The sequence below is a fragment of the Hypanus sabinus genome, chromosome 23 (assembly GCF_030144855.1).
Source record: "Hypanus sabinus isolate sHypSab1 chromosome 23, sHypSab1.hap1, whole genome shotgun sequence".
NCBI lineage: Eukaryota > Metazoa > Chordata > Chondrichthyes > Myliobatiformes > Dasyatidae > Hypanus > Hypanus sabinus.
This window is the reverse complement of record NC_082728.1, coordinates 50,735,082-50,758,424: the sequence shown is the minus strand read 5'-3', so window position 1 is coordinate 50,758,424 and position 23,343 is coordinate 50,735,082. Positions and strand designations below refer to the sequence as shown.

The 23,343-nt window shown below is 39.3% G+C and overlaps 1 protein-coding gene across 2 annotated transcripts in view; it reads left to right on the top strand.

The window, feature by feature from the left end:
* The window catches only part of LOC132380187 (voltage-dependent T-type calcium channel subunit alpha-1G-like), a 319,151-nt gene that overhangs the window by 52,899 nt on the left and 242,909 nt on the right, over window positions 1-23,343 (top strand). For both annotated transcript variants that reach the window (XM_059948872.1, XM_059948871.1), the window contains exons 4-5: window positions 13,489-13,648; window positions 18,794-19,100. In XM_059948872.1, coding sequence (XP_059804855.1) covers window positions 13,489-13,648; window positions 18,794-19,100 — 467 coding nt within the window. The remainder of the gene's footprint in view (window positions 1-13,488; window positions 13,649-18,793; window positions 19,101-23,343) is intronic.

Genomic DNA, 23,343 nt, shown 5'->3' with positions numbered 1-23,343 from the left:
GTACTTTACCACACAGTCATAAGTATAAAATGAGTAGAATAGGGGAGCTAAGCACAGAGTATTGTCATGCATCTCTGCTGATGGTGATTGTGGACAGGATTCTGAGCTGACTGGGGTCTGCAAATGAGAAAATCTCGGGCCAATTGCACTAGGATGTCTGGAGGCCAAGATCTTGAACATATTGATTAGTTTGGAGAGGATTTTAGTATTGAATGCTGAGCTGCAGTCAATGAAGAGCATCTTGTGTATGCACCTTCACTACCCAAATGTTCCAGGGTTGAGTGAAGAGCCAATGAAATGGAATTGATCCAAGTCACTCCTCAGGCAGGAGATGATATACTTCATCACCAACTTTTCGAAACCCTTCAGCACAGGGAATGTAAGTCAAGAGTTCCCAACCTTTTTTATACCATGGACCAATACCTTTAAGCAAAGAGTCAATGGCCCACAGGTTGCAAACCCCTGATGTAATTGCTATGGATGATAGTCATTGAGGCAGTTTACCTCGTTCTTCTTAGCAACCAGTATAATTGAAGCCTGTCAAAGCAAGAGATTAAAGTTATCAGTGAACACTCCAGCCAGCTGATTAGCACAGGTCTTCAGTACTTGACCCAGTACCCCATCTGGGCCAAATGCTTTCCATGGGTTCACCCTCCAAAATGCTGCTCTCAAGTCAGAGACTGAAACCACAGTGCTGTTACAGGCTGTGAGAATTTGTAAAGGTGTTTCATATTTTATTGGTCAAAGCGAGCATTAAAAGGCACTAAGTAAAACCTTGTTTCTTAGTTTATCTCTCGGTTTCACTTTGTAGGAGATGATAGCATTCAAGTCCTATCACAGTTATTGAGCATCATACAGTGTAATTCAAGTTTGGTCCGAAATTGCCACTTCACATGTGAGCAACACACTTCACACTTGTGTGTGTTGCTTGAATTCTACATCTGCAGATTTTCTCTTGTTTGTGAAGCCAGGTGGGTGGGAAATGTAAAGGGCTGGAGAAGAAGGAATCCGATAGGAGAGGAGAGTGGACTATAGGAGAAAGGAAAGGAAGAAGGGACCCAGTGGAAGTGACAGGCCAGTGAGAAGATATAGAGGGCCAGAGTGGGGAATAGAATATGAGGGGAGGAAAATTTATAATATGAAATAAGGTGATGGTAAGTAAACAATGATGTTGCATTCATCTGGTGGAACTGCCATAGATACATTTTAGAGAATTAAACATCTAGCAAGAATAAGGAACTAAATAAAAGTTAAAAAGTACTAGGAAAGTTGGCAAGCTTGAAAGCTGATCAATTCCAGGGGTTAATAATCTATATTCCAGAATTCTCTTCATCATCACCCAAAGTTCTGGATTCTGGATTATTTCTGTAGATTACAATGTATCAGATGTGACTGTGCTATTTATGAAATGAGGGAGTGAGCAATGGAGAACTATTAGTCTGTCAGTTGTAGAAAAAGATGGTTGACTGTATAATGAAATATGCAATAAGCATATAGGTTGCAAAATAAAACTGAGCAGTGACAACGTTGATTTATGAAAGGAAAACCACGTCTCACTAACCTGCTTTGAGCACATTGCTAGAAGTAATAAGGCTAAAATTGTGTATATGAAATATCTAAATGTTCAAAAGCTTTTAACAAAGTCCCACACAAGAAACTCGTGAGAACAAATAGAATTGGAGGATTTATTCCAACACCTCTAATTGAAAATTAGAGTGATAACTTGTTATTTGACAGAAGGAAAAATGGTCAAATATCATATTTCCCATTGTGCTGGCATTACTAAACTAAGGATTATGGGTATGTGTATACATTTCAAGGAAATATGAACAAGTTGGGTGAGTGGTTGAGAACATGGCAAATGGAATAGAAACTGAAAAATTGTGAGATCATCTACTTCAGTGAACAACACAGAAAGGCAGAGGATTTGTTAAACGCTGGAGAGACTGGGTAATGCTGATGCTCAATAGGACTTGTGAATGCTTGCAACAAATCACTTAATGCCAAAATGCAGACGTATTAAGCACTAATAAGGCAAAGGTATTAAGAGATGGAGTAGATTGAGTCTGTATTTTCTAGTGCTTATAAGAATGAGAGATGCTCAAAAATGGCATGATGGGGTTGAACCCTAACCCTAACCGTGGTTGAGCAGATCTGAAGGGCTAAATGGGCTTATTTATTGTCTTTTAATGTCATAAGTTTAGTGTTAGTGAGATCTGTAATTGCAAATTGCAAAAAGTTTAAGACTGATAGTTGTAGTTTCGGTTCATTTCAGCCCTCAGCCCAAAAATGGTAGCAGTAAAGGAACATCTAAATACCACTGAGGTCTCAATATAATGTTAAACCCTTCCAGGGCTGGCTAGATTGTCTGAAAAGAGAGAGAGACAACAGTGTGGCAAAATAACACATACATATCTGCTGGATGCTTCCAGCAAAGTCAATCTCCTCTGAAACCAACTTTAACCCTGTTGTATTTGACCAGTGCCTTTGGCACACAATTAACAACATTGACTCCATCATCTAGAATTTGTTCATTACTGATAACTGTTTGAATATATTTGCAAGTGTTTACTTTTCAGAGAAGGTTTGAAAAAATATTTTTTTATCTAAAGTGCACGAATCCCATTATAAACTATCTAAACTGGCATTCATATTCCACAAAATATTTTAATAATTAATTATAGAATGAGATTATTTGGTCTCTGCAGGTGCTGAAACCATGTTAAACTAATTTCGTGACATCTTTTAGTTGTTTTACTCAATTCTTCACCAAACGTACAGTTTTCTTTGCTGATTTAAACAGGTTTCATGCGCCAGTAGCCCTTTTCCCACTCCCCTTTTCCTACAACAACATCACCACTTCCTTCTGAGGCTGCCTCTACAGGGTCTTTCCATCAAGCAGATCTGATCTTCCTTGTATGCTGCTTCCCTCTGCCTCCACCAGGTCACTGTCAACACACCACCTAACTGCCACCTCCCCAGAGACACCAATAAGTACATGGGTCGCTACTTGGCTGCAGTCGCACTGTGTAGCTGCTAGCTGCAATTTGTAAGGCTTTGAAATGAGTCATGGGGACAACGTACTACATCTAAAGATAAAGGTCCAGCAGCTTTGAATTTTAGTTCTGCCCCTAAAAATTTAGTGATGAGAGTAAACAGCCAGCAAGCCGGTCGTTGGATTAATAAGGAAGTGCAGAGAAAATCCGAGCTAATGGAAGATACACCGGGTATAGGCTCTTGGTGTGTTTGTATCAGATAGTACGGGAACTTTGACATAATGGTTAGTGCAGAACATGGCACTGAGGTAAAATACTGACCATACTCATGGTATATATTCCTGCTCATATTTCTTATACTGGGACACCAGTATCATTCAGTGATCACTCTTACTATTGTGATGTCAATGTCAACAAGATAGTTTTAGTTTTTAACTGTTTATTTCATGACTTGTCAAAATCAGTTCAGTTAATAATTTAGTGGATGACTGTGAAAGTTACATGTACAAAATAAGCAGAGAATGAAATCTCCAGATTAAAAATTTTTTTGGGATCTTAAAATGCATGCTTGCAAATTATTACCTCACTTGCTTCATCGTCTTTGTAGATGATGTTATTTCAGCTCTGTAGTTAATTACATATCTTGAATTTGGGCTTTCCATTCTTTACAGCAATAAAATATGGAAATAATTTGACATGTGTGAACTTTCTAGTAATTTACCTAATTTGTACAGGGCATGACCCGTGTTAGACTGCAGTTTTGCAAAACAGTACAAAAGTTACAGCAACAACAATTCCCAGAGCTTTTGTTAAAAATGTTTTTGTTCTGAAAGAAAAGTATGTTTTATTATAGATAACATCTTGAAGCTCATTATTTGAGCTAAGGAAAGACCAACTTTTTTAATGTTAAACATGAAATTGTGGGATTTATTAGTAGTAAATTAAACATTTGAAATTAAAGATTTGTATAAAAATTCAAGCCACCCAATTTGTTTCCCTTTCCATGCTATCTAAGCTCTTCTTTGTAACACTACTTATCACAGCCAAGTTCTTTTTATTAAAAAAAATCTCTAATATATAAACAATTTCAAACCATGGTGTTTGCCACTAGTGTTCTATATATTAGTTACTTGCAGGGTCTACATTCTGTTTCATCAAGAACAGTTATCAGACTACCAGATCAATATTATTTTATTGACCTGATAGATTTACCTTAGTAATTCACATTTTTTTCTTATCCTTCCAAATCAAACAAATTAAAGGTAAAAAGCTGAGGTGTGTGCAGGAGCCCTAGGACACGCAACACCAGTTTACTACTCCTCAACCATCAGGCTCCTGAACAAAAGAGGATGACTACATTCACTTGTCCACCCACTGAGATGTTCCCACAACCAATGATCTCACTTTATGGACTCTTTATCTAATTATCTTATGTTCTCGTTATTTATTGCTATTTATTTATATTCTCATTTCCACAGTTTGTTGACCTGCATTCTGATTGATCTTTCATTAATACTGTTATAGTCACTATTTGATAAATTCGAGTATTTGATGAATTCGAATCTCTGGGCTGTACACAGTGACATATATCTACTTTAATAATTAAATTTACTTAGAACTTTTCTTTGAATGTTCACACAGTGGAAATTGTTAACTGTTATTTTCTCATAGCAATCTTCAGATTTTACGTGCTTTCTCACTAGCTTCTCTCTTGAATTACCAGCCATACAGTCTTGTTGTTTCTGCTGCCCCCAGCTGTCCAGTAAACATTGGTTACACCCTATCCCCTTTACCCAGTTCCCAACTCCTAATTTGCCTCTGCAAATTATGTTCCCTCCTTCCACACAGAACTCCCCTCTGTAAACTCTGATCAACACTGGTGTTCTGTCCAATGTTGCATTTCGACTTTTCACTCATTGACTCAGTTCCCTGACAGCAGTTAGCAGGCCATAATTCTCTGCACAGGCCAAGGACAGAGGTGGAATATAAGAACCAAGAAATAAGGACATACTCTCAAACCTGCTCCACCATTCAATAAGTTCCTGTCTGTTCCCCATAATCTTTGACTCCAGTGTGAACCAAAACCTGTCAATTTCAGTCTTAAATCTATTCAGCAATTTAAGCTTTGACTAGCAGATTTCCTAGATTCACCAGTCTACTCATCTTTGTTAAATGGTTGACTTTGTTACTGATATTATCCGCCCTAAATGTAATATCTCACCGAGAGTGGTGACCTCTCAGCATCTACTCTCCTTTTAATTTTGTATGTTCAAACAAGAAAACATCTCATCCTCCTAATTTCCAATGTGTATGGGGCTGTGGGGTTCACCTTAATCAACTTCGTAAGACTGCAGCTGAGAGCTCTGTCTCTAGCCTTGGGCAGCACTGCAATAATTTTACAACCTTGAAGTAACACAAACACATAGAGAGAATTACAGTTAAGTGTATTAATACATAAATGTTTTATGTTTGTTGTTTGTTGAGCACTCCATTGGTCTGGTTGTCTGCTCACTTGTATGTGGTTTGTCAGTTCCAAACACATCACAAGAAAACTGAGGCACTGCTTCCAGGCCGGTATCCTGCGTGAGAAACTGCACACACATAATGTGCAGAAGAGACATACAATGGACAATTTGGGGGAGGGGTAGGGATAAAAGGTATAAATGGACTTCAGGGTGGGGTTCCCAACCTTTTTAGTGCTGTGGACCCCTCTGATGTCCTGGATTGGAAGACCACATCATGAGAACAGACACAGCAGCGACAAAGAAACTGGGAGAAGGGAATAGCATTTTTACAGCAGACATTAGGTGTTTGTACAATGTTTAAGGTGTTTAATCTTTAATTCTATTCTCTAAAATGGCTCTCACACTTAACTCTCTCCAATTACTTTGTGTAAATAGCATCCTTTCTAAAACTTCATTACCAATCAGACATCCGTGAAGATAAATGGCCCATATTAGCCATGCTTTAAATTGTCAGATTAAAAGCATGTCATTTGACCATTGTCATTAATAACGATTATTTTATCAGTGAAATTGGACTACTGCCAGCTTTTCTAAGGCCAAAAATCATCATCTTTTCTAATTTAGTGACAATCTGATATATGATAAGAGCCAAGTCTGTGTTGTTTAATTGATGCTATAATTAGGCAAATCAACTTTCAAACTGGCTGGTTATCACTCATATCGCAAAAATATAATATTTCTAAAAATGAAACTTACAGATAGGACAAAATATATGAAAATCGCATCCATCATTTTCATCAATATTAAGAGATGCCAGAAGTGATTTTGTCTTTGACGGTCAATAACTATCAGAGAACTAATTTAAGATTGGTTTAAATGAGGCAATTTTGAAAGAGGGAAACTAATACAAATGTGGGATCAAAGCATTTTTAGTGATATTTAGCTTGTTGCAATTATAGACATGCTTTATTCTTTGTTATGACATTTTACACCTGAAATTCTGGCACTATTTACCTGGGGTAGAAGCTATGGCTTTTCAGCATGTGGATTTGGAATGTTTGGGATGTTGACTACAGTTGCAGCTGTTCTAAACTGCACTGAATCTGGGCAGAGCTAACCATTGGCTCATGGTGATCCCATTCAGAAGAGGTTAGGATGTAATTGCTAGCCCAGAACTACTCCCACGTGTAGTTAAACTAATCTATGATAATCTAAACGAAAAGTGAACAATTGATGATAACTTTTCAAACCACTTTGAGCAACTGGGAATTTTGTCTGAAACATTGACATGCACTAAAGTAACTAAAAACAAGGCTTTTCTCTTCTGCTTATGTTCTGCAATTTACTTTTAGTAGTCTGAGGCAGGGAATGTTTTAGCTGCTCCTGGAACAAGCCTTGGCTATTGATATCATAGAATCATACAGCAAGGAAACAGGTTCTTCAGCGCAACTGGTCTATGCCAATCAAGATGGCCGTCCAAGTTAGTTCCTTTTGCTGAGTTTGGCCTGTATCCCTCTAACTTTTCCTATTCCTGTACGTGTCTATATGTCTTTTAAATATTGTTATTGTATCTGCCTCAGACACTTTCTCTGACAGTTTGTTCCAAAAACACAGCACCTTCTGTATGAAAGAGTTGCTCCTTCACACCCTTTAAGTCATGTTAAGCCTATGTCATCAAGTTCTTAGTTCCCCTTCCATGGGAAAAGGGCTGAGTGTATTCACTCTGTCTATGCTCCTTGTGACTTGACACACCACTGCAAGTCTACTCTTTAGTGTCTGATGCACCAAGGAATAAAATCCTAACCTGTGCAATCTCTCCTACAATTAGACAATAGACAATAGGTGCAGAAGTAGACCATTCGGCCCTTCGAGCCTGCACCGCCATTCTGAGATCATGGCTGATCATCTACTGTCAATACCCGGTTCCTGCCTTGCCCCCATATCCCTTGATTCCCCTATCCATGAGATACCTATCTAGCTCCTTCTTGAAAGCATCCAGAGAATTGGCCTCCACTGCCTTCTGAGGCAGTGCATTCCAGACCCCCACAACTCTCTGGGAGAAGAAGTTTTTCCTTAACTCTGTCCTATATGTCCCCTTATTCTCAAACCATGCCCTCTGGTACTGGATTCTCCCAGCATCTGGAACATATTTCCTGCCTCTATCTTGTCCAATCCCTTAATAAACCTATATGTTGCAATCAGATCCCCTCTCAATCTCCTTAATTCCAGCGTGTACAAGCCCAGTCTCTCTAACCTCTCTGCGTAAGACAGTCCTGACATCCCAGGAATTAACCTTGTGAATCTACGCTGCACTTCCTCTACAGCCAGGATGTCCTTCCTTAACCCTGGAGAACAAAACTGTACACAATACTCCAGGTGTGGTCTCACCTGGGCCCTGTACAAATGCAAGAGGATTTCCTTGCTCTTGTACTCAATTCCCTTTGTAATAAAGGCCAACATTGCATTAGCCTTCTTCACTGCCTGCTGCACTTGCTCATTCACCTTCAGTGACTGATGAACAAGGACTCCTAGATCTCTTTGTATTTCTCCCTTACCTAACTCTACACCATTCAGGTAATAATCTGCCTTCCTGTTCTTACTCCCAAAGTGTATAACCTCACACTTATTCACATTAAACGTCATCTGCCAAGTATCTGCCCACTCACCCAGCCTATCCAAGTCACCCTGAATTCTCCTAACATCCTCATCACATGTCACTCTGCCACCCAGCAAACTTGCTGATGTTATTCTCAATGCCTTCATCTAAATTGTTGATGTAAATCGTAAACAGCTGTGGTCCCAATACCGAGCCCTGTGGCACCCCACGAGTCACCACCTGCCATTCCAAGAAACACCCATTCACCGCTACCCTTTGCTTTCTATCTGCCAACCAGTTTTCTATCCATGTCAATGTCTTTCCCCCCAATGCCATGAGCTTTGATTTTACCCACGTGTGACCTATGTGGGACCTTATCAGATGCCTTCTGAAGATCGAGGTACACTACATCCACTGGATCTCCCTTGTCTAACTTCCTGGTTACATCCTCGAAAAACTCCAATAGATTAGTCAAGCATGATTTACCCTTGGTAAATCCATGCTGGCTCAGCCCAATCCTATCACTGCTATCTAGCTATGCCACTATTTCATCTTTAATAATGGACTCTAGCATCTTCCCCACTACTGATGTTAGGCTGACAGGTCAATAGTTCTCTGTTTTCTCCCTCCTTCCTTTCTTAAAAAGTGGGATAACATTAGCCATTCTCCAATCCTCAGGAACTGATCCTGAATCTAAGGAACATTGGAAAATGATTACCAATGCATCCGCAATTTTCAGGGCCACCTCCTTTAGTACCCCAGGATGCAGACCATCTGGACCTGGGGATTTGTCAGCCTTCAGTCCCATCAGTCTACTCATCACTGTTTCCTTCCTAATGTCAATCTGTTTCATTTCCTCTGTTACCCTATGTCCTTGGCCCATCCATACATCTGGGAGATTGCTTGTGTCTTCCTTAGTGAAGACAGATCTAAAGTACTTATTAAGTTCTTCTGCCATTTCTCTGTTTCCCATAACAATTTCACCCAATTCATTCTTCAAGGGCCCAACATTGTTCTTAACTATCTTCTTTCTCTTCACATACCTAAAAAAAGCTTTTGCTATCCTCCTTTATATTCCTGGCTAGCTTGCGTTCGTACCTCATTTTTTCTCCCCGTATTGCCTTTTTAGTTAAGTTCTGTTGTTCCTTAAAAATTTCCCAATCATCTGTCCTCCCGCTCACCTTAGCTCTGTCATACTTCCTTTTTTTTAATGCTATGCAATCTCTGACTTCCTTTGTCAACCACTGTGGTCCCTTTCCCCCCTTTGAATCCTTCCTTCTCCGGGGGATGAACTGATTTTGCACCTTGTGCATTATTCCCAAGAATACCTGCCATTGCTGTTCCACTGTCTTTTCTGCTAGGATATCCGTCCATTTAACTTTGGCCAGCTCCTCCCTCATGGTTCCATAGTCTCCTTTGTTCAACTGCAACACTGACACCTCCGATCTGCCCTTATCCTTCTCAAATTGCAGATAAAAACTTACCATATTATGATCACTACCTCCTAATGGCTCCTTTACTTCAAGATTGCTTATCAAATCCTGTTCATTACATAACACTAAATCCAGAATAGCCTTGTCCCTGGTCGGCTCTCATACGAGCTGTTCCAAGAATGCATCCCATAGGCACTCTACAAACTCCCTATCCTGGGGTCCAGCACCAACCTGATTCTCCCAGTTCACGTGCATGTTGAAATCCCCCATAACTACTGCGACATTACCTTTGCCACATGCCAATGTTAACTCCCTATTCAACTTGCACCCAATATCCATGCTACTGTTTGGTGGCCTATAGATAACACCCATTAGGGTCCTTTTGCCCTTACTGTTCGTCAATTCTATCCACACAGACTCCACTTCTCCTGATCCTTTGTCCCCCCTTGCAAAGGACTGAATCTCATTCCTCACCAACAGGGCCACCCCACCCCCTCTGCCCACATTTCTGTCCCTACGATAGCACGTATACCCTTGTACATCCATTTCCCAGGTTTGATCTCCCTGCAGCCATGTCTCTTTCAGGCCCTTGAGTCCTGGCAACATTCTCATAAATCTTCTTTGCACTCTTTCCATCTTATTTACATCTTTCCTATAACAGGGTAATTATCTCTGTGCAAAATACTCCATGCGCAACCCCATCAGTATTTTGTACACATCCATAATACACATCTTGTATTCAAAGTACTGAATAGAAAGTTCAAAACAAACATTGAGAGCCCCAGAGTTTCTTGAACACAATTGCTAACACTAACACCCATCTTTTCACCAGCACATTATACTGACACAGGTCACACTGGACAACAATTTTTTTTCGAAAGCATTCCTCAAAAATGTTGTTTGAAGTTAAACACAAATATGATTTCAGACTACTTGTATCATGTAGGAATTTGGAGGAACAAGAAATTAACTTTTATTGAATATACTGTAATGTGTTTAATTGCATAACGTTACTGATTCTTTGCAATAGTTCAACTAAGATAAAAAATTTTGGTGATTTCCATTTGTACTCGGTGTCTGAGGCTTCACATGTGTGTCCAACAATAATCAGCTAGCATTGATGAACTCCAGATGCCCCGATACTATTTTTCCATGACCACAATGTCCTGGTGAAGCCTTTCAGCATGCTCACCACTGGCAAGATTTGCAGGGAAGAATTATAAATGGGAATGCAGAAAATGAATCTTTAGTGGCACATTGAACTTCATGGGTTTGTATGTTTGAAGCTTGTTGGCAACCAGCAGCACATAGTTTGGTTCTCTGTACTTGCCAAGAAAATTTTCAACATCCTTGAATGCCTTCCATGCGATTTTCTCCGGTCCCACTAGAGGTTCTTCGAATTGCCTGTTATTGATGACATGTTTGATTGTGGACCAACAAAAATGTCTTCTCTAATCTTGGCAACAAGTTATTTGGATTTGAATTAGGAATTGAAACAACAAATATAGATTATTTCAAAAAAATTGCATGACAGGGAAATTTCATGGTGATTTTTATGATCAGCAGCCCAAAATCCATAGGATACACCCAAAAGTATTCAAGAAGCAAAGTCTTTGTTGTCAGAGTTATTTTTTTTCTACTGCTTGGTCCACTGACTTGAGACTGTTGATGGAAAGGGTGTTATCTTGTGATTATTTGGTTTTAGGGAGCATATACTTGATCGATGTACTGGAGCTAATACTCCAACAATGTAATGTAAAATTACCCCTCACTCTATTTTTTTATTCATAATACATCTCAAAGTGAACCCTTTGGGTATTGAGTGCTCTTTCCAGACTTTATAATAGGGAGATTTTCTATCAGCAATGATTTCATGCAAATTCTTCAGATGTTACATATTTATAAATCCTTCTCTCTGTGACATTTTCCAATCTATTTTTCTTTTCAACCTGATATTTCATTATCCGCCAATGTCAAAAGCACATTGATACTGCATGGGCATTGAATAAAGTTGTGGATCCAGTCTCTTTGGAAAGATCTGGAGTTCTGGTACTGAATAAAGCTTAGGAGCTTGGTAAGCTAAGTTAATCACAGCACACCATACACTTTCTTCTCCTCTCTCTTTCCCACTTCGTACTCATTTCTTAAAGGCGCTACCTTTTATTGGGATGAATTCCATATCAAATAGTTAACATTTAGTACCATACCTAAGTTATTTATCCTAATATTTATTAAGTGGATTTAACAATATAATGAGGCCAGAATGCTGCTGGTTATACCAGATCTATACATTGCCATATAGTCCACTTTTAAGACGTTCCTGAGCTAGATATGAGTCTTAATGAAGACTGTGTGGAAAATAAGTTGGTTCACTCTATTGTGCCTTTAGTACATCTTTGAGAAAGGTTGCCAAGAATATGAAAATCCTGGTCCCTTACCAAGCATATCATACTTGAAAATTACTATTGAATCTGCACCCAACATCCTAGCAGGCTGTGCATTCCAGCATATTGCATCTAATTGCTAAAAAAAAATCCAGTTTTTTCCTTCTGCTTCTTTTGCCAGTTTTCTTGAAACTGCATCCTCTGTGGGACTTCCCTCCTTGTAGAATCAGTAGGTTATTGTTTTCAAAACCTTCATAATTACTAACATTATTAAATCTCATCTTAATTTTGCCTCCTGTAAAGAAAATAATCCCAATTTCTTCTTTCTGCACATGTAAAATGCCATTTTTCTCAAACCTCTGGTACATTTACTCTGAAGTCTTAAACAGAGTAGAAATTATGGATCAAAAAACGACTACCACAATTATGAATTGTTCTGGTTTATAGCTGACTAATGAAGTTAAAGTTTATAACACATAGCATTAGTATACTGTTTATGATACAACTAAGCACATACCTGAAGTAATTGTTTTGACAAGTGACAAGCCCATTTGTCCCAGGAGTGTACTGAATGCATTAAATGTGCTTTGCTTCTCTCCATTCTTTTGACTTGTGATGTCCTAAGCATGTCCACAGCTCTTTGTGTATACTTTGATCTTGACAATCCAATGAAACTTCAAGCCTGTATGTATTTTAGTAATAAAAAAAGTTGAATTTGTCCTTTGGTGGCTATCCGTCATATCCAATGGTGACAGGAAACCTGTGCAGGAGAGTTTTTAAAGTGGAAAAGCTATCACACTGGGGCAGTTGACCTCAGCAGTCCAAGTCGAGTGGTACGAACTTCCTTGGTTGCAGTGAATGATCATGACATCTTCTGTGCTTTGACATGCCCTTCGCTCTCCACAGAGCATTGCAGTGGCATGTTCCTGGCCGTCAGACATCACTGTAGGTCTCTCCCGCACAGTCCGCCAGAGCTGACTTCACATACTGGGACAGACATGCCCCTATCTCACTAGGGTGTGAGGCCAAGAGCTGCCCTCATCTGGTTTAGCCCACTTGTAAAGGCGGTGTACCGGGGTGTGGCCACTATCACATGCAAACAGCTACTTGGAGCCACAGGTGAGAGTTGAGTATCCAGTGGGGACCAAATATGAGTAAGCTGTCTCAGAATGGACACGACAAACCCCTTCACCAGAGGTGCTGCCCTTTCCAGGACACCCCATACACCCCAATGTGTCCTTTAATACCCAGAAAATGTAGAAGGTAGTGTGGACCAAACAAAGGTAGCAACACTGACTAAAATGCATCAATACTTTGTATTAATGACTAATGATTAAAGTATTCATCACCAAATTTAGTGGTGTGTGCTATTAAAAGATAGCAGAGCAATCCTTAATAGATAGGAGACAGATTAATTAGATAAATGTGCATGAATAACTGAGGATATCTTACCTGTACGGAGAGCAGTATATTAATCCTCTTTGAAGCATACTAATATTGGTAGATGATGGATAGACCTAATGGATGTAAATGTATTAATCAATAAAACAACTTGTTTTGCTGAGCATCAATAAACTGATGAAAAAATAGCTGCTCTCTGTTCTTATCTCATAGGTATGCGGATACTGGTGACCCTGCTGCTGGACACTTTGCCTATGTTAGGCAACGTACTTCTCCTCTGTTTCTTTGTCTTCTTTATTTTTGGCATTGTCGGGGTCCAGCTGTGGGCAGGACTACTACGAAACAGGTGCTTTCTTGAAGAAAACTTTACAATGTAAGTATGTCTGAATCTGGTTGGATTGATTATTTGCACAATAGAAGGAGCAATGCCCAGGGCAACATGGTTGCATAGTGGTTAGCACAACTCATCTCCCTCTGTTGTCCATAAGGAGTTTGGACATTCTCCCCGTGACTGCCCGGGCTCTTCTGGGTGCTCCAATTTCCTCCCACAGTCCAAAGGCCTACCAGTTGATAGGCTAATTGGTCATTGTAAATTGTCCTGTTATTAGGCTCAGTTTAAATCGGGGCATTGCCGGGCAGCGTAGATCAAAGGGTTGAAAGAGCCTGTTCCACACTGAATAATAAATAAAATAATACATGCAAACGTGAATATGATACAAATAATCTTAAAACTGCATCTAGTACAGTGTGTTATATGGGAAAGGATAGCTTTAACTGTAAAAACAAAACGGATGAGTTTTTAAGTCTGTGACATAAGTGCCTTCATCCCACAGCATGCTTTCAGTGCAACAGAACACAAGGAAAGGGGAACAGAAGTAGGCATCACCCCTTCAAGCCTCCCCCAGCTTTTAATGTTATCATGCCCGATGTACTCTGGGCAACTCTGCTTCCTTTCTGTGTCATTTCTTCATAGAAACATAGAAAACCTACAGCACACAAAGTTGTGCTGTACATGTTCGTACCTTAGAACTTACTAGACTTCCCCATAGCTGTCTATTTTTCTAAGCTCCGTGTACCTATCCAAAAGTCTCTTAAAAGACCCTATCATATCTGCCACCACCACCATTGCTGGCAGCCCATTCCACGCACTCACCACTCTCTGAGTAAAAAAATTTACTCATACCTCACTATATTATATATATTTACCCACTTCATTTTAAATACTTTCAGTGATTCAGCTTGCACCACTGACTGGGGCAGAGAACTCCAGGGATTCACCCCTCGGAGTAGAAATTTCTACATACAGCAGTTTTAAATTATGACCCCTAAATTGTAGTAATATTCCCTTTTTCAACACTCTCCCACAAGTGAAAGCATCCCAACACCTATCTAGTCAGGACCTCTTGGAATATTATATGTTTAAATAAAGTCACCCCTAATTGTTCTGAATGCCAAGGATGTGGACCTAATTTATTTCATCTCTCTTTGTAGGTCAAGTCTCTAATCCCAGGAATTAGCCTGGTAGATCATCTGCATACAGACTTCAATCTTGTTATATCAGTTTTTTTAAGGTGATCAAAACTGTATTACATCTGAGATCTCATGAAAGCCCCTGCAAACATTGAAACAAATGCTCCCTATTTTTCAACCCAGCCCTTTGCAACATACTCCAAAATGCAGCTTGTCTTCTTAATAACTTATTAGTCCTGCTTCCTAGCTATTCCTGAGTAATGCACCAGAACTCCTAGATTCCTCTCTACTACTGGTACTAGTCAGCAGAAACATCCACCCAGCACCTATGCTATCAAGTCTTTTAATAAATAATTTTGTCAGTAGCCCTTTATGAATTTTGTGAGACTTGACTTTGAAGAAGTTACATGAGCCTCAGCATTTCATTCAATCGTGTAGCACTCTCTCAGCGCTATGCTCTAATGTCGATGCCCAAGTCTCTAACATGGGCTGACTTTCTGACATAACCTGCTACAGATTAAGCCACTGAGGGAATCAGTATATTCTAATGCCAACAAATCCTGGACACTGTTCGAACATCTAGAAAGGAAGATTGATTGCTGAGGACTTTTTCTTCTTCTATCTGAAGTACTTCAGTCTCAAACAACAATAGCAGAGTTAATTTTCCCATTTCTACTGTCTCTGACTTTTTATGAAATATAATATATGCATTAAAATTGTTGCAACATAATTGATTAACTTAGAAGTGGAAAGATAGCTGCAGATGACATGAAGACTGAATGTGGTTTCAACCCTGGAGTCAGAAGGCTGGATTTTCACTCTACAATGCAATAATATTTGAATTTCTGCAAGATCTGTATTGATACCTCTGTCCCATATGTGAATTAAGTGACTTCTTTATTATATTAATTCTCAGCTCTGCTTGCTCAGTCTCAGTTAAAATTTTAAAAAGCTTCCATTTATGCAGCTTTTGAATTACTTCAAAAGCATTTTCCACTGAATCAAGTTATTAACATGCATTAATTAGGTATGTGGGAATTCCAGCAGTTAATTTGTGCATTATTAAGGGGATCACAGTATTATGACAATGAAAACATAGTCTATTTAATGAATTGGGAAGAGAGACATATTAGTAAGGACACTGGGGCAATCTTTGAAACGGTAGCTCAAAATAATTTATATCCATCTGAGAAGCTGGGGAGCATTACACTTCACCTGTGATAATGTAGCTTTAAGTTGGCACACAACCTTTGGATTCAAAAATGAGAGCGCTTATAACCTACCAACACTGGGCATGAAAGCTACATTTCCTTTTACGCTATTCTGTGCTGAGACACATCAGGACCACTTCCAGCAATACTAACTGGAATACCTTCGGGTCTGCGTCAACCTTTGTGGTACCCTGCTGATTTGGAAATCCTCGGGCACAAGAACCCACCAATTTCATAAATTAATCTTGTACGGTAAACAGCCTAGTCTGGATCAAGATTATACATCTGCTGAAGTTCAGTACATTTAAACAAATTTTAAATTACAATTTATCAATCTGATTTATCAATTATAATAGAACGCCTTAGCTCCCCAACGAAACCTTGTGAATCAGTTATGTTCTGGCGTAGGTGGAGGAACACAAAGACGAGAAAACTTGCAGATGCTGGAAATCAAAGCAACACACAGAAAGTACTGGAGGAACTCAGCAGGCCAGGCAGTATCTATGGAAAAGAGTAAACAGTCGACATATCAGGCTGAGACCCTTCATCAGGAGTGACGAAGGGTCTTGGCCTGAAAAGGTTAAGTGTTTACTCTTTTTCACAGATGCTACCTGGCCTACTATATTCGTCCAGCATTTTGTGTGCATTCCCATAGGTGGAGGAACATTCTTTTGCCATGCCTTGGAGCAGAGGATGCCATCCAAATCTCTCACTTAATAGAGTACAGCAGTCCAGATTTAGCACTCCTTGTGAAACTGAAGCTATTAGCTTGTAGTGGAAGTGAAGATATTAACTTTAGTGGGGAGAAGTTTTTAAAATGCCCACTTTATTATCTGCTCAGCTGGTAACACTCTCAGTCCTGAACCTCAAAGTTGTTTCTTCAGAATCTTTCACAGATGTTCCAGCCATCATCAATATTCTTCAGAGATTGTCTGCCTGGCTTCAGTGCTTGCCTAACCAGTACTTGTGATACTCACAGCTGCTCATACAACCATCCACCACCTGCCCCCATGGCTCCAGGTGAACCTGATCAGGGGTCTAAGCTGGTGCTACACCTTGTCCAAGGGTGACCTGCAGGTCAGCGGAGGGAAGAAGTGCCTTACACTTACTTTGGTAGAGATGTATTTCCACCCCGCCACCCAAGCTAATCAGACCATCTAAACATTAACAATCAGCATCATTTAAATCGGCATAAATTGGGTGCATTTGGGAATTATAAAGCTTCAAAACTGCTGGCAGTGTGCATCCACAGTCAAAGTTTCTTCTCTCAAAGTCTCGGAGAGGATCACAGGCCCAGTTAAATTTCAGGATTGCTGCCAATTACAGGACACTCAGAAGTAAGCCCAAATCCGAGGTCTGAACACCCTGAGCTGATGGCCGAGGTATGAACTTGCTTCCTGCCATTCAGCAATCCAATGATGCTAGTTCCACTGCAACAGTGAATCTCACCCATTTGGCTATCTTCCAACACAAAAGCTCTTAAGTGACAGCAGTTATGTCCATGGATACAGGAAGGTGATGATAGGAATCATGAGGTGCTTTCAAACAAGAACAGGACCATTACAGCTTGTTGTGCAGAACTGTATATCACAAAGTTGTATATGCCAAGAAAATAGTTCACATAATGTCATAGAGTAATGTGCAATGCAGTTAAATTTCTCAGAAAAGTAATGTTCAATTTAGGATTGTAAAGCCACAATATTCCTACTGGGTTCTCTGTGAGTCACTTACATGCAGAGATGCAATTACATGTGGCATAGACATTGAACAACAGCTAGGATTCCCATTCACACTAAGGCCATCCTTAGGCTTCTCCTCAGAGCATGCAGTCAGTCCAAAGTCTGCTGCCTCACTTCCTATGCTGGTCTCAGTTTATCATTGGAAGCCCTCATCATGCACTTAGCCATTCCAAGACAAAAGCCCAAAGGTGCAATTCCTGACCTCCTCTATCACAACCATACCTTGGAGCCTCATTTGCCAAGAGCCAGCCTGACTCTCTACCAACAGCACCTCTCCCTCGTGGTGAGAACTTGACTAAAATGGTATTATTATCCCTTGAGACACAATTCAAGAGACTTTTAGATGGACGCATGAATATGCAGGGAATAGGGGGCATGGATCATGTGCAGGCAGAAGAGATACAGCTTAATTTAACACCATGCTCAGCACAAACATCATGGTCCATGAGGTCTGTTCCTGGGTTATACTCTTCTACTTCTCATTTTATAAATCTGGCCACTTTGTTTCCATCCTGACAACTTAAGGTTAAATATTAGAATATTGATGAGTCAGTGTGGAGGAATGGCTCTACCAAAGGAGGTGTAAGGCACTCCTTCCCTCTACTAGGCTGCAGGTCATCCTTGGGCAAGGTGTAGTACCTGCTTGTCCCTCCGCTCATGGTCACGTGAAGCTATGGGAGCAGGTGGATGGTCATATGAGCAGCTGGTGTCTGTTACAAGCCCTGGTTGTGCGACCAATGACACCAGGCAGAGAATCTCTGAAGAGTATTGATAATGGCTGTGGTCACCCATCTAGTAAAGACACTCTCCAGAAGAAGACAATGGAAAACCATTTTTGTGGAAAAATTTGCCAAGAACAATCTTGGTCATGTAAAGACCATGAACGCCTATGTCATACAACACGGCACATAATGAACATATGATTGATGAGTCTGTTCTCATCCTCAACTGAATATCTCAACCACAACTCATCAGATGGTGGGAAATACAAAGTACTAGTCATCCCACTGAACAGCACACTGTTTCAGCATATATTGTGGAATTTTCTGAGGCTAATTTCCTAACTGATTATTAAATTCTGCTGCTTTTTATTCACAGACCTGCCTCCCAAGAGTTGGATCAATATTATCACACAGAAAATGATGATGAAAATCCCTTCATTTGCTCCCTCCTGAAGGATAATGGAATGCGGTACTGCCGCAATGTACCCCAAAGACGAGTGAACAACATTGATTGTACCTTGGATGGTACAAGTTACTACCTGTTACAGAGTAACATGACAAACAATGTCAGCTGTGTAAACTGGAATCAGTATTACACCCAGTGCCAGCCTGCTGATCACAACCCATTCAAAGGAGCTATCAATTTTGATAACATCGGATATGCATGGATAGCAATATTCCAGGTACCTTTCTCCTTTCAGACTTCAATAGTGAGGAAGACTATGAGGAACTATTTGTTAATTCATAACAGCTTTCAGCAGCTGTCATTAAGTTCAACAATAACATACATTTTTTTAAGACTCCTTATTACATAGTGCCTTTCTTGTTCTCAACATTCAAAGTGTTTTATAGCTAATTAAATAACTTTAAAGGCATATCTGCTGTTGTATAATACTGTTTACAAGAGGCATGAAAAATAGCAGTGAAATAGATAGTCAGATAATCTATTCCTTTAGTAGTGCTTTAAGATAAATATTAGGCTATAGACTTCTTTGAAAAGTGTAATGGGATCTCTGGTGGCAAATTTAATATTTTATTATTAGAAAGACTATAACTGCCAATTATGTGCCATACCCCAGTCAGGTATAATACCTTTGTACTGAAAGCTGTGGAACGTGATTTGAATCCATTTCTTCAAGATTCTAGATTGTTTTAAGTCATTTCCTGTACCCAAGTGTAAGGAGAATGAAATAATTGTTACTCCAGTTCTGATGCAACATTTAAAAAGAGCCACAAAAGATACAGAACATAATAATAATAATAATAATAAAAACCACACAATAACTTGTATAAATAGATTGGTTGTTTGTCCATAAAATGATGCTAAGCTACGTAAGGTGACTGACAGAAAATAAAGTAGTGGTGGAGGTGTTGCTTGGGGAAAGTAACTGTTTTGAGTCTCATGGTCCTGACATGGATGCTACATAGCCTCTTCCCTAGTATGAGTGAGACAGTCCATGAGCAGGGTGGGTGGGATTCTTCATGATGTTACTGGCCCCTTTTGCATCATCTTTCTGGATACCTGTCCTTGATGGCGCAAAGGCCGATGCCAGTGATGCGATGGGCAGTTTTGACTACCTGTTGTAGATGCTTCCTATCCGCCGCAGTGCAGTTTTCATACCAAGCAGTGATACAGCTTCTCAGGATGCTCTCTACGGCACATCTGTAGAATTACATCAGTATCGATGTGCAAAGTCCAACTCCCTTTAGCGTCCTCAGAAAGCAGAGGCAGTGGTGAGTTTTCTTGACTGTGTAGGATGGGTTCTGGGACCATGAGAGGTTCTGTGTGATGTGCTTACCCAGGAGTTTGAAACTACTTGCAATTTCCACCATTGTGCCACCAATGTAAGGGGGGAGGGGGAGTTCTCCTGAAGACAATAACCATCTCCTTTGTCTTGTTGACATTAAGCAAGAGTTCATTCACTTCATTTCTGTAGGCTGTCTCATCGTTGTTGCTGATAAGCCCCACCACTGTTGTGCCGTCAGTGAACTTGACAATATGACTGCTTAGGCTGCTTGACTTAGAGGCAAGAATGCTACCACTAGGCCATGATTCAAAGATGCATTTAACATATTAACACTCTAATTTATTATCCAAATCATATTATTCTCAAATTTGAACTGATGTTCCTGAGTGAAGTACCACTGTCCTTGTGGAAATTTTAGAGCTTGCATTTATCAGAACATAGGAGGCGTATCCTTTTGGATTACCCAGAGAAAACGGTGGTAGCAGAACACTGCAGATGCAATGACCATAGGATTGACATCGACTGCACAAACTACTGTGCCATGCCAGTGGCTTTTGGGACAGCCTGTTGAAGGAAGCCACTGAAGCAGTACTAGAGAATAAGAATTTTAACAAAGAATAAGGTCTTGCTCTAAGAACTGGAATACCTTTTTAAACGAGGTGAGACAGCGGAAACCTGATCAGTTGAAGACTAACCAATCAGGAGGGACAGATGACGGAAGTTGAGTATATATGTCACTGGAATAGACATCTCCCTAATGAAAATGGCAGAGTTTCTCATCGAAACGTTGGTTAAAATTAATACCTGTATCCAGGTGGAAGCCTGAGAAGAGTTTATACACCATACACAGCAGGAAAGCACTAGATCCTTTTTGCTCAATTTATCTGTTATCCACCGCAACTTGATTTGTGGCAATGAATATCAATGAGGTCTTAGGATATGGATTAAGAAAGCAGCTAATAAGTGCTTGTAAACTAGAAACCAGAATTTCTTCATCAAAAACTGCATGGCATTAGATGTTTACATCCATGTTACTTGTAAGGACAGGGTAAAAGGAAAAGTTCCACATGCCTCACCTTCAAAAGAGTTTAATTATGACAAGAAAACAATCGTTGTACAGTCCCACCTTGATGCTGGTTCCTCTTGTGAATGTGATTTCTCCAGCTTGTAGTAATTTTTCCCCCTCCCCTCTTCAATTTCCCATTCTGGCTCCTCTCTTGCTTCATTATTTTCTCCCATGATGCACTCTCATCTTCTACTTTTCTACCTATCACCTCCCAGTTTCTTGCTTCAATCCCCTCCCCCACTCACCTGGCTTCCTTTATCACTTTCTAGCTTGTTCTCCTTCCCCTCGCTCCACTTTGTTAATCTGGCTCATTCTCCCTGCCTTTCAAGTCCTGAAGAAGGGTCTGACTGCCCAAAACATTAACTGTTTATTCATTTCTATAAATGCTGCCTGACCTGCTGAGTCCCTCCAGCTTTTTGAGGGTGTTGCCTTAAAAAGATTTATTTTCATGCCTTGGATGGGGAGGATCTTGCTCCAATCTCATTGTCGTAATTCTATTTCAGACCAGTATGATCTTTGCTTTAGTTTTGAACTAATCCAATTTAGATTGTCCTCTTTTTAAACTGAATTAGTTAAAACTAAATTGCATGCCTTAAAATTAATTCCTAATCTAAAGAGCTTGGTTGGTGAATTAATCCATCTGTGAGGGAAGATTTGTGCTTTGCTAATCTTATGAAGCGCACCTATAGTTGAAGTCAGTATTTTACGTACACTTAGGTTGAAGTCATTAAACTCATTGTTTAACCACTCCACAGATTTCATATTAGCAAACTATAGTTTTGACAAGACGTTGAGGACATCTACTTTGTGCATGACACAAGTAATTTTTCCAACAATTGTTTACAGACAGATTATCTCACTTTTAATTGACTATATCACAATTCCAGTGGGTCAGAAGTTTACAAACAAAATCAAAAGAAATCAGCCAAGACAGGCAGTCAATATCCGACATTTGATATGTTGGTTAAAGGATTGGGATTTATCTTTTAGCCCTCATTGGATGAACCTGGAAATTAAATCTGTACAAGGATTTTCATTGGGTTCTATTTTAGGGTCTTCTCTTCCCTTTGCTCTTTCTAAATTGCAGAAACAAATTGACAATCCGTTTGTTTTAAACATACTTAACGTATATGGTTTCAATTTCGGAAATTTTTTGGGTCGACTCAGTTTGTTTTAAATATTCCTATTGTATCCAATTGCTTTTTTTATCCTTCTATTATAGCCCAAGCTTATTCAGCTTGGAAGACTAAGGATTACTACGATTTTCCGATTTATTTTTGGATAATTGTTTTATGTCTTTTGAACAATTATCTAATAAATATAATTTGCCTAGATTTCATTTTTTTAGATATTTACAGATTAGGAATTTCTTAAATACTGTACTTCCTACCTTTCCAAATCTTGTGCCTTCAGGTACTTTGGAGAATTTGCTTGAACTAAATCCTTCTCAGAAAGGGCTAATATCAAAACTCTACAATATAATTATGAAGATACATTCAGAGCCCTTCTATAAGATTAAAAATGATTGGGAAAGAGAACTTAACCTTACTATTCCTATTGAGAATTGGGATAAAATTCTTCAATTAGTTAATTCATCATCTATATGTGCTAAACATTCATTAATACAGTTTAAGATTGTGCATAGGGCTCATATGTCCAAGGATAAATTGGCTCATTTTTATTCCTATATAAATCCTATTTGTGACAGATGTCATTCTGAGATAGCATCTTTAACTCATATGTTCTGGTCTTGTCCACTTTTGAAAAAATATTGGAAAGACATTTTTGATATTATTTCCATGGTATTGAACATTGATTTACAACCTCATCCTATTACTGCAATTTTTGGTTTACCAATGATGGACTCAGTCCACTTATCCTCTTCTGCTTGTCGAATGATTGCATTTCTTACATTAATGGCTAGAAGATCTATTTTGTTGAATTGGAAAGAAATTAATCCTCCTACCGTGTTTCATTAGTTTTCTCAAACTATGTTATGTCTAAATTTAGAAAAAATTAGAAGTGTTGTATTTGATACTTCTATTAAATTTGAAAAGATATGGAGACCATTTATTCAATATTTTCATATGATGTAATGTGACCCTGTTCCAA